The following is a 10,821-nucleotide window of genomic DNA, read 5'->3' as shown; positions in this document are numbered from 1 at the left end:
GCAAATAGAAAATTTCAGTACTAATATAGCAAAAACATTAAACCAGTATACGAGTTCACTCAATTCGCATGTTCTTAAGGGAATAAGCCCCTCCAAGAAAGGCAATGTAGTGATTGGTACAAGTACAAAAAACATTACATGGGTGTGACCGTGACACAACGGTTCACATTAGCAAGTTGCTAAATAGTCAGGCATACTCATTAATACAACGGTTTAGGTTTAGTTAAGAGTGAAATCAAGTTTATTGTATAAAAATTCGGTATTATTCAAAGATTTGAGAAAGAATAAGGATTTTTTTTTTTTCTTTTTCCATTTTCGTAACTAATTTTGACCATTGGCTTCCAAATTTCAGTTAAGTAATAATCAAGTAATTAGTGAGAAAAGAATAATAATGTTTCCTGTATTAGTAATGGAAAAACAGCGTACCAGAAAAACTGAGTTAATGGAGAAGGAAGAAATTAAGAAAGGATTTTAATTGTGGATTAAGTTAAGTAGGAAGAGTAGCTCCCCAAACCCTAAGAGCTTGTGGGCCCCTCTAACTCCTCGATGTCATCTCCTTCAATTGCTTCTTTCTCTTATCATCCTCCTTTCTTCACTGCCTTCGTCTTTCTTCCATGACCATGGCAGAGAGAGAGTGAAAACAGAGACCTTTCACAGCTTCTCATTTTGTTTTGCCTCTTGTCTCTTCTATTTAGCTACTACCTCCAATAACCCTAATCATCTATCTAACTCTCAGCTCCACCATTAACACACAACTCCTCTCCATCCTGAGCTCTGTTTGCTGCAAAAAGTTTTTCTGGGTTTTTTTGTTCTCTTGTTTATAATTCGATTTTTCTTCCATTTGGGTACCCAACAAAAGAGTCAAAGTGATTTCTTGCTTTTCCCTTCCAAAGCCCTAATCTCAAAGACAAAGTCAGACAAAGTCTCAACCTTTTCTATGTTTTCCTCTGCTCAACTCGCAATTCCTGCTTTTGGATTATCCTTCTCCTTCAGAAAATCGAGCTGAGTGTGTTGAGTTCCCCTGCTGATTTCTGATCTATCTAACACTCCTTCGCACACCAATGGACGATGATGGATCTGCTCATAGCTCATTGTTGGGAGATCTATCAACCGAAGAGGTCACAAGCAAGATCATTCTCACAGCAATCGTTGTTCTGTTCATGGCTGTTCTCTTGGTCCTTATCCTCCACCTCTACGCCAAACTCTACTGGTGGCGAATAGATCAGCTCCAACAACAGCAGCAACAACAAGAACAAGAACAAGAACTAGAACTAGATGACCAATCATCCATTGCTCCACCAGTAATCACTCGCCGCCAACGACGCCGTTTCATCTTCGTCCCGGGGCAAGACGCTCCATCCAACACTGGTCTTACCCCTTTTGAGCTCAGTTCTTTACCAGTTGTCTTTTTCAGACAAGATAGCTGCAAAGATGGGTTGGAATGTGCTATTTGCTTGTCTGAGCTTGTCAAAGGAGACAAATCGAGGCTGCTTCCAAAGTGTAGACATAGCTTCCATGTTGAGTGTATTGACATGTGGTTTCAGTCTCACTCAACTTGTCCCATCTGCAGAAACACGGTTCTTGGTCCTCCTGAGCAAGGTAGCTCAAAGAGGATTGAACAAGTTCTTGAAAATGCTGATGCTGGAAGCACCAATATCAACCATGATGCGTCCCAAATTTCAACTTCTGTCTCCAATTCTTCCCCGGAATTCCCGACCAATGTCTTGGTGTGGGGTCGCCAGGATCAGGTTAGTACCGGAAACACCAATGTCGGGCCTCAAGAAGATGCTACTGGTTCTGCTTCACAGAGTCAAGAAGCTGTTGTTCTGGATATCAATGATTCTACTACAGTTAGAAGCCAAAATGTACCGTCTTCTTCGTCATCGATGAGGTTTATTGTTGAGGATGAAGAACCAAAATCTCCAATGACAACGAGGCTGAGATCCTTAAGGAGGTTTCTGAGCAGAGACAAGCGAGTCTCTTGTAGCAATACTAGCAGTAGTAGTAGTAGCTCCAATGCTGTTGCTTCTTCTGTTGATCCTTGAAGATTTGTGATTAGATTAGCTGAGTAAAAAGATTGCCTGAAGATGTCACACTGTATTGGTCTCGGCTCTGATTGGCTTTGTGTTTGAGAGCTTTCTTTGTCCTCTTTAAGTGAAATATCATTTCTATATATTCCAAGGGTTTTTTAAATTCAATGCTTTTTGTCTTTTCTTTACTCAGAGCAACACCTCTAATCAGCTTCTGAGATTTAATAGACATCAAACGATTGCTGGAAACTCCACTGCACTAACGAAGAGAATGTAAAGTTAAACCATATGTATTGTGATCTTAAGCTAAAACAAGACATGAACTGAGAGAAGTTTTTCAAGAAGCTCTAGAACTAAAATGACTTACCATAAAACTAGACAACAGAACTAGCAAGCGGCTGATTTAGAGAAAACGAAGAGAATCAATTGAGCATATGCATTTGGTCTTTTGTACTGCATAATTAAACCAGTTAGGAGGTATTTGTTTCACTGTTTTTTCTTTCCTCTCTTCAAGGCTAATAATTAAGAAAGGAAAAAAGAAAATAATGAGGAAAACAGACATGAGCTATTAACATGCAAAATGTATTTTTTTTTTTCTGATGAAGTTGTTGTTAACTAATAGTCTCATACTATAAGAAGCAGCATAAGTAACCACGTGCCCTATCACATGATCCTCATCTTAATCACATAAATTTTCATGGCTAATACGTGTGAATGAATGTGTATGCAACTTTGCATATGTGTATATTCATGTAAGGGCTAATCATCAGTGAATGGTCTAGAATTCATTAGATTTACGATAAATATCCTCACTATCTGTACAAAATTGAGGAAGCAATCAAAAAATTACCTAGAACAACTGGATGATATAAACAATAGTGAGTCTGTGAGAAGCTTGGAATCTCAGACAAGGACAGAGGCAGAATATAAGACCTTAACGCCAAATGAGTGTGAGAGAGGATTAAATTTGAAGACAGGAGCAGATCTTCCCCCAAATCTCGCATCCCTCGCGTTTCTCCATGGAAATCTCGGCAGACCAAAGCTCCAAACCTCCAAGATAGGCGTTCCAGAAGATAACAATGTTCCCAGCAGAGTTGCTGCAGAGTCTGCAGATATCATATTGGAAACTGGTTGTCCCCGAACATGGTTTAAGAGGATAGGAGACTTGTGTAGAAGCAGAGGAGCGAGACAAGTGTTGCAACTCTTCCAGACCCTTGACTTGTTTCCAATCCAGCTCGTGTGGCTCACACCACAGTATTCTCCCACGAGAATCACGACAGTATAAAAGCTTCCCTAGAGCACACCAGTCGCTCCTGTGTCCTGGCTTAGAATCCATTTTCCGTAATGTCCAAAACTTACAATTACCTGGGGATAAGTAGGAGACTCGTCGTGCCTCATCCACCACGTAAACCTTCTTCTCCTCCTTTATCACCACACTCTGATGGATTTCGTCCATGTTGGGGATAAACCAGTCTTCCCAAGTTTGGGTCTTGAGATGGAATATCTCTCCCCAGTTTTGGGAATCAGCGACCATTCCGCACCCTCCAATCACGTATATCTTCCCGTCTACCAGACTTGCCGATGCAGAAGCACGAGCCATCCTCATGGACGGGACGAGTCGCCATGTGTGAGAGAAGCAATCGAGGAACCAGACATCGGATGTGCGATTGCCGTTTATGATGCCTCGACTCACCACCACGAACGAGGATGATGATGATGATGATGATGATGATGATGATGATTCTGGGTTCGAGGGGATCGGGCAAAGGCGACGCTGCGTGGGATTGAGGACGAACCAGCGTGGGATTGGGTCAGGAAAGATGCGTAAGCATACGTAGAGAGATGCTTCGGTGAAACCCATCTGCAATCTCAAGTCGTAGAGCTCTCGGGAAGCTACTAGAGAGCGGTGCCTCTTGGAGGAGATAGCTAAGGCCCCGAGGTCAAATCTCGAGACCTGAGCCAGGATGCTCACAGCTAATTCATGTGGCAACGACGACCATAACCCAGAAAGGGACGGAGACAACTTCCTCCGCTTATTCGGCGGTTCATCGGAAATTGAACATCTTGCTTTCATCATTGTTCGATTACCGGAGCCGGAGGGATCCATTTGGATTGTCGATTAATTTCAAAGTTACGTTTTTTTTTTTTTTTTTTTGAGGGATTCAGACAGAGACATTATTTATTTATAAGAAAAACTTGTTCCTTTTCTTATTCCCGAACTAGCTAGTATCGGATTACTAGTAAGAACGCGGAATTTCCTTTTCGTTTGTTTGGGTTTAATAGTGATTTCTTCCTTTTCACTTCTATTTATTGAGACACTATTTTTGATGGAAAAAATAAATAAATCCATCTAAAGATTTTCATTGGAGAATTGTAGTATTTGTTTCACTCTTTTTATTTCCTCTTTTCAAAAGCTTGTAGTTAAAAACATTGGAAAAAACACACATTCCGACATGAGCTGTGATTATTATTGGGAAAGCGGCCTATTCGTACCTCAACTGGTCTCTCTGGTACGATTTACTGTCTGTACTCTTGAGCTGTGCCTACGCATACCTCAACTTCTAAAAATTTGAAATTTCATACCCGTACTGACTTCCGTTTGGCCAATTCATGCATTGACAAATTCCCCGTTAGTCAACCCCGTTAAGCTGTTAACGGATGCTGAGTCAGCTGACACGTAGGAATACACGTAGGAATTTCTGTTGGAACGGAAATCGAATACGACGTCGTTTTTATCGAATCTGAGTTAAAATTTTTTTTTACAAACTCGGGGAATCGAACCCGCAACCTGTTTGCGTTCAAACGGACTTCAGAACCAGTGGACCAGACGTGAAATTAATAAACCATCACCAGTTAATAAATATAAAGCTGATTTGCATTCGTCATTAAAAAACAAGTTAAACGACGTCGTTTTACTTTGCAGGTATTTTCAAAAGATGTCCAACCTCTAGGACTCGAACCAATGACATGCTTGTGATAAAACCAACTGCAGAGCCAGTAGGCTATGTTAGATAATCGATAAATATTGCTAACCTAATTAATATTAACTCTCAAAATTCTTGTTTTTTAAAAAAAAATAAGACGACGTCGTTTCAGATTTATGTCTGTAAAGAAGAATCGATCTTCTTCTTCCTTCCTCTGGGATCCTCTTCGAAAGCTTATTCCTTCGAATCAATCCCGATCTTGGACGCCGACGGTGGCAGCGGTGGTTTAGCTTGGTGAAATTGGTGGGAGGCTGGAATAATTGGAGGCAAATTCGGAGTGTGGGAACTCAATTGCCCTAAAAAATGAGGTATTTTGAAAATCTAGGGTTAAGGTTTTCGATCTGATTTTCAAATTTTATATTGGTCTTCAATTTTTTAATCATTTGGAATATTAAATTCGTGTCTTAAGCAATTGTATATTCATATTTCAGCGACGACTTGGATTGTGTGTTCATCATATATTATGGTGGAAAGTTTCAAAATTACGAAGATGGAAAGGTTTATTACGATGGTGGGTCTGCAGTCGAGCATGTTGCGACGCCGGAATCTGGTTTTGAAGCTTTTCCTGTGAGTTTGTACAGGCAGAGGAAATGGTTTAAACTGCCATATGAAGATTTGAGTGACCTTAAGATTCTCAGCGATGGTACTCAGAATTTTCAAAGGATGTGTGCAGCGTGTAGATGGACTAAGACTGCTGAGATTTATTTGGAGAGTAATGAAGATGAAGAAATAAATGAGGTAAGAGATGAAGTAAGAGATGAAGGAGTAGCTGAAGATAGACAAGATGTAATGGATTCAGGAAGAGATGATGGAAGAGATTTAGGAAGAGATTCAGCAAGAGATTCGGAAGGGGATTCAGGAAGAACTGATGTAAGAGATGAAGGAAGAGAATCAGAAAGAGATTCAGGAAACAAAGGAAGCGACGAAGCTGAGATGTGTGAAGAGGAAGCTCGTGTACAAGCCATTGTTGCAGCATTTGTCGACGAGGAGGAAAATGATGAATTCGGAAAACAAACTCCACCTTCCTCCGACAATGAGGGACCAAATAAGGAGTCATGCTATTATGATCACTGGAGAAGAGGCAGTGGAGAGCTGAAGATAATGCAAGTATTTGAAAGCGTGAGTGAGTTTAGAGAAGCTGTCTTAGAGTATGCTCTGAAGGGAGGTTGGAATATCCAGTTTAACCGGTGGGGGTCTATTAAGCATGGCGCTAAGTGTGGTGTTGAGAAGTGCATGTGGAAGATATATTGCTCATACGACAGCTCAATGCCTAAGTGGATGGTGAAGACGTTCCAAGACGAACATACATGTCACAAAGATGGTCGTTGCAAGATTTTGACAGAGAGTGTCATTTGTGACATGTTCATACACGAGCTGAGAGACAATCCTAAACTGAGGCCGAAAGACATGCAAAGTAGAATCCATGAACGTTATGATGTCGCTCCATTACATGATCAGTGTCGAAAGGCAAAGAGGAGAGCTTTGGATCTCATTGACCAGGAGTATGATGAACAATATGCTAGGATCAAAGACTACAAAAATGAGATAAAAGAGTAAGTTTTTTTTTTATTTAAATAGTATGAGACATCTATTACAGTTTACACATCTAATATAACACCTTTTTTTGTTGACTTAGGACGAATAAGGAATCCACAGTTGAGCTGCGAACAGAGATTGGACCAACTAGCAAAGAAAGGTTCGATTCATTCTACATGTGTTTCGACGGCCTTTGCAATACTTGGAAAAAGTATTGTAGACCCATTTTTGGGATAGATGGATGCTTCTTAAAGTCAAATACAAAAGGTATACTATTGGCAGCTGTGGGGAGAGACGCAAACAATCAAATATACCCATTTGCTTGGGCAGTTGTTCAAGTGGTGAATACAGCCAGTTGGATATGGTTCATTCAGCACCTCAAAAAAGACTTGGATTTAAAGAATGGTGAAGGATACACCATCATATCCGACAGGCAGAAGGTATATTACTCATGGTTTATAGTTTGCTTGAAACGTGTTTAGTGTTTTTTGGCGAGTTTAACAAGCACATGTGTTTTCTTTGCATGGTTTACTTAGAGCTGTCACTGAAGAGTTGCCAGAGATAGAGCACCGAATGTGTGCCAGACATATCTATGGCAATATGAAGAAGGTGTATACTAGGGACCCTCGGATGAAAGGCTTGTTTTGGCGAGTGGTGGATAGTTTCAACAAGGCAGATTATGATGCAAACCTGAAGAAGATGCAGGAGTATGATGAAGGTATCTTTCAAGAATTCATGAAGCAAAATCCATAAAATTGCAGCCGAGCATTTTTCAAGACTACTTATTGTTGTGAGGATGCTCTAAACAATAATTCGGAGTCTTACAACAATGCTATTGAGTTAGCATGTGCAATTCCGGTGGTTCAGAGCTTGGAGACAATGAGGAGACAAGCAATGGCTAGGATAGGGATAAGAAGGAAAATTACCGCCAAACATAATGGCAGACATAGTAAGAAAGTGGGCCTTGTAATCGCATTAGAGGAGAAACAAGTGAAGTGGTGCAAGTCGCTTCCTGGTCGTGATCGTGTATTTGAAGTGTCAGAGAAAGGGGTATCACACACTGTTAATATGAGAGAGAAGACCTGTAAGTGTAGAAGATGGGATCTCACCGTAATACCTTGCCGGCATGCACTTCGTGTTGTCTTTGACAACAGCAAGGTTTTCAAGAAAGAAGATTTAGTGTCAGATTGGTATTTGACTTCTCTCTGGCGAAGTCAATACATTGATTCCATCGAGCCTGTAAATGGAATGAAGTTTTGGAAGACAAGCTCTGAACCAACTATTGATCCACCAGAACGAGTGAAAGAGAAGGGAAGGAAAAAAAACCCGCAGAAACGGCTCAAATCAGTCACGGAGTCACCAACCAAGGGTAAAAGAGTTACCAAACATGGCAGGACAATGCAGTGTTATCGGTGAAATATGGAAGGACATAATTCTCTTCATTGTACTAACCCCGGCGCACCATTCAAGCCTAGGAAGCCCAAGAAGAGAAAGACAGGAACCGATGTTCCAGAAGTTCCAGATTTTCCAGAGACAATGACACTTGATGAAGGAGAAGGTCCATATCAAACACAACAAACTCAGCCATCGTTTGCTGAAGACTTTGGAGAATGATCAGGTATTTTCTCACAAGTTTCTGAGATGTTTCTGATATTGGTAATCTGAAAAGTAATGTATGTGATGAATACTACTGTCTATATTTTGCAGGTGGAGCTTATTGGTAGTTCAATGTAGTTCAATATGCAGGAAATCAGAGTAATTTTTTGGGTTTGTGATCTCCTGCTCAGTAGAAAATGTCGGCTTTAGGTGTGCTTTTAAAAAAAAAAAAACTTATTGCTCTTATGTCTTATTTCCTTTTATATTGTCGGCTTTAGGAATGCTTTTGTATTGCACAACCTTTATATCGGTTTCTTATTACTGGCTTGGATGCAACTTTATATTGGTTTCTAAGAAGTTTGGTTTCAATCCTTTTTTGGTTCTTTCAAGTTTGTCTTTCTCTTATTGTCATGTTACGTAGATGGGATAATAAAAAAGGCTTAAAGCCATCACATTACTTAAAACCTGATACACCAAAGTTTAAAATCTGATACAACAAGAGTTTAAAAACACAGGAAGCCAAACACATAGAGCTCCCTAAACCCAAAAACAAAAGTAAGCACCTAAGAACCCAACTCCACAAACAATCACACTCTTCAAGACATATGTATCTCCTACCAACTCCTTCATTTCTTTCTCACATCCTTGTATCTCGGTTTTCAGAGAATCCATGTTGTTTTTCATATCTTCAATCTTCTTCTTCATATCTTCAATCTCTTTCTTCATGTCTTCAATTTCTTCTACCATTCCTTCATCAGTCCATTTAAACAAATGGTAGTTGTCCTAGCACCAGATCAGAGTAACAAAATTCAGATTTAAACCCAGCTACCACAATAAAGTTACAATCATTAAACTATTCTCTTTACCTTTTCAGTCCGATTAGGACAACAATGGAATAATCTTCCTGGATTTTTTGAGGTTCCTGAAGTTCTTATCCAAGTGGAGCTTCCACAAATACAAGTTCTCGGCATTCCTCTAAATCCTTCCGCACCACAAGTTCTCATACTTAAACTATTCCCTACAAATTGACATTCAAATTGTAACTAAACCCTAGATCCCAAAATCGAATTTACTTCACATTAGAAGATTTGGGCATACCTGAATTCTCGGAAGAAGTCCTTTGGCTCGAAGATGACGCCATTCTCTTATGTCTTCTTCTACACCCCTAAACCCTAGTTTAGAGTTTTCCCCAATTTTGAATATAGATAGACATCGACGAAAGAGAGAAAGAAGAAGAAGATCGATTCTTCTTAAAATACTTGCAAAGTAAAACGACGTCTAACTTGTTTTTTAATGACGAATGCGAATCAGCTTTATATTTATTAACTGGTGATGGTTTATTAATTTCACGTCTGGTCCACTGGTTCTGAAGTCCGTTTGAACGCAAACAGGTTGCGGGTTCGAGTCCCCGAGTTTGTAAAAAAAAATTTTAACCCAGATTCGGTAAAAACGATGTCGTATTCGATTTCTGTTCCAACGGAAATTCCTACGTGTATTCCTACGTGTCAGCTGACTCAGCATCCGTTAACAGCTTAACGGGGTTGATTAATGGGGAATTTGTCAATGCATGAATTGGCCAAACGGAAGTTAGTACGGGTATGAAATTTCAAATTTATAGAAGTTGAGGTATGCGTAGGCACAGCTCAAGAATACATACAATAAATCGTACCAGAAAGGCCAGTTGAGGCACGAATAGGCCGCTTTCCCGATTATTATCAGACATGAGCTGTTGTTAACCACAAATTTTCTTCTCATCAAGTGGAACTTAACTAATGGAGTGAGTCTAATACTAGTAGAAACAGTATCAGTAACCACGTGCTCTATCACATGATCCTCATCTCAATTACATATCATATATACATCTTCATGGCTGATACGTGTGAATAAATCTTTGTGAGGTGAGGACTAATCATCAGTGATCTAAGATAAATATCCTCGAAATTAAAATAATTGGCACACCAGTCATATTAGATCACGTGATTAGATCCAAGAAAGTATCTTGGAACATTTATATATTCTACAAAGCAACAAGAGTTTCAATCTCTCTTTCTTTCTTTTAACTCAAATATAGCTTGCTACCCAAATAGTTTTCTCAGTTGCAGTCTCACATAAGAGCTCCCACCAAAAAAAAAAAGAAGATCAAATTAAAAACCAGAATTTTGGCAATGAAGAGATTCCTTACATCGGTGTCAATTTCAGCAGCTCTGATACTGTTACTTGTAGCTTTGTTTAGCAGCGAGAATAATGTAGAGGGTCGTCAGATGGCGCCAGCTTCCATGGATTCAGCTTCTGGTAAAGATATGAGAGATTTGCAGATAAGCAAGGAGATGAAGGAAAAGTCTCTAAGAGGTGAAAAAGATAGCTTCCGAAGAATTCCAAGGAGTGGCTCCAGCCCTATACAGAACAAGTAAAAGACAATACCACACCAATCAGTTTTCAATCTTTACATATATCTAATGGTTCTCACATATCTCTCTGTAAGTGTTTATGATTGACACCATGATTGTGTACTTTTTGTATCAGGAAAGGTCCCTTAGCAGATATAAGAGGAAGTAGAAAACAGCAGATCACAACAAGAGAACCATAGATTTCATTTCTTTTCTCTTGAAATCTTTCTGATTTCTTTTTCTTTTTGGTAGTATATACAGTATTTACACTTATTTCTGGATGTTGTA

At 39.6% G+C, this 10,821-nt stretch overlaps 4 protein-coding genes across 6 annotated transcripts; 2 read left to right on the top strand and 2 right to left on the bottom strand.

The window, feature by feature from the left end:
- The first annotated feature begins 380 nt into the window (after window positions 1–380).
- On the top strand, window positions 381–2,198 carry LOC18009356 (RING-H2 finger protein ATL3). The gene has a single exon (XM_006390614.2). The coding sequence runs from the start codon at window positions 1,062–1,064 to the stop codon at window positions 2,043–2,045; it is 984 nt and encodes a 327-aa protein (XP_006390676.1). The 5' UTR covers window positions 381–1,061; the 3' UTR covers window positions 2,046–2,198.
- LOC18009357 (F-box/kelch-repeat protein SKIP6) lies at window positions 2,101–4,176 on the bottom strand. 3 transcript variants are annotated; one of them, XR_002897655.1, is made up of 3 exons: window positions 2,881–4,176; window positions 2,398–2,483; window positions 2,101–2,284 (listed from the first exon to the last, which is right to left on the bottom strand). XR_002897655.1 is itself a non-coding variant. In XM_006390613.2 (2 exons), exon 1 carries the CDS (start codon window positions 4,135–4,137, stop codon window positions 2,992–2,994), a length of 1,146 nt encoding a protein of 381 aa, XP_006390675.2. In that variant the 5' UTR covers window positions 4,138–4,176; the 3' UTR covers window positions 2,209–2,289; window positions 2,964–2,991. The 3 variants fall into 3 exon arrangements, 1 of the variants encoding a protein (XP_006390675.2); XR_002897656.1 differs by lacking the exon at window positions 2,398–2,483 and having other exon boundaries at window positions 2,200–2,284; XM_006390613.2 differs by lacking the exon at window positions 2,398–2,483 and having other exon boundaries at window positions 2,209–2,289; window positions 2,964–4,176.
- A 4,424-nt stretch (window positions 4,177–8,600) lies between these two features.
- Window positions 8,601–9,287, bottom strand: LOC112082774 (uncharacterized protein At1g43920, Chloroplastic-like). Its single transcript, XM_024150206.1, has 4 exons — window positions 9,245–9,287; window positions 9,013–9,164; window positions 8,732–8,929; window positions 8,601–8,633 (listed from the first exon to the last, which is right to left on the bottom strand). Exons 1-4 carry the CDS (start codon window positions 9,285–9,287, stop codon window positions 8,601–8,603), a joined length of 426 nt encoding a protein of 141 aa, XP_024005974.1.
- Window positions 9,288–10,190: 903 nt separating this feature from the next.
- LOC18009062 lies at window positions 10,191–10,813 on the top strand. Its single transcript, XM_006390612.2, has 2 exons — window positions 10,191–10,553; window positions 10,670–10,813. The coding sequence occupies exons 1-2, from the start codon at window positions 10,312–10,314 to the stop codon at window positions 10,731–10,733; spliced, it is 306 nt and encodes a 101-aa protein (XP_006390674.2). The 5' UTR covers window positions 10,191–10,311; the 3' UTR covers window positions 10,734–10,813.
- The last annotated feature ends 8 nt before the right edge of the window (window positions 10,814–10,821 follow it).

This window comes from Eutrema salsugineum, unplaced genomic scaffold (genome assembly GCF_000478725.1).
Source record: "Eutrema salsugineum unplaced genomic scaffold, Eutsalg1_0 scaffold_9, whole genome shotgun sequence".
Classification (NCBI taxonomy): domain Eukaryota; kingdom Viridiplantae; phylum Streptophyta; class Magnoliopsida; order Brassicales; family Brassicaceae; genus Eutrema; species Eutrema salsugineum.
This window is presented reverse-complemented; position numbering and strand designations above follow the sequence as displayed.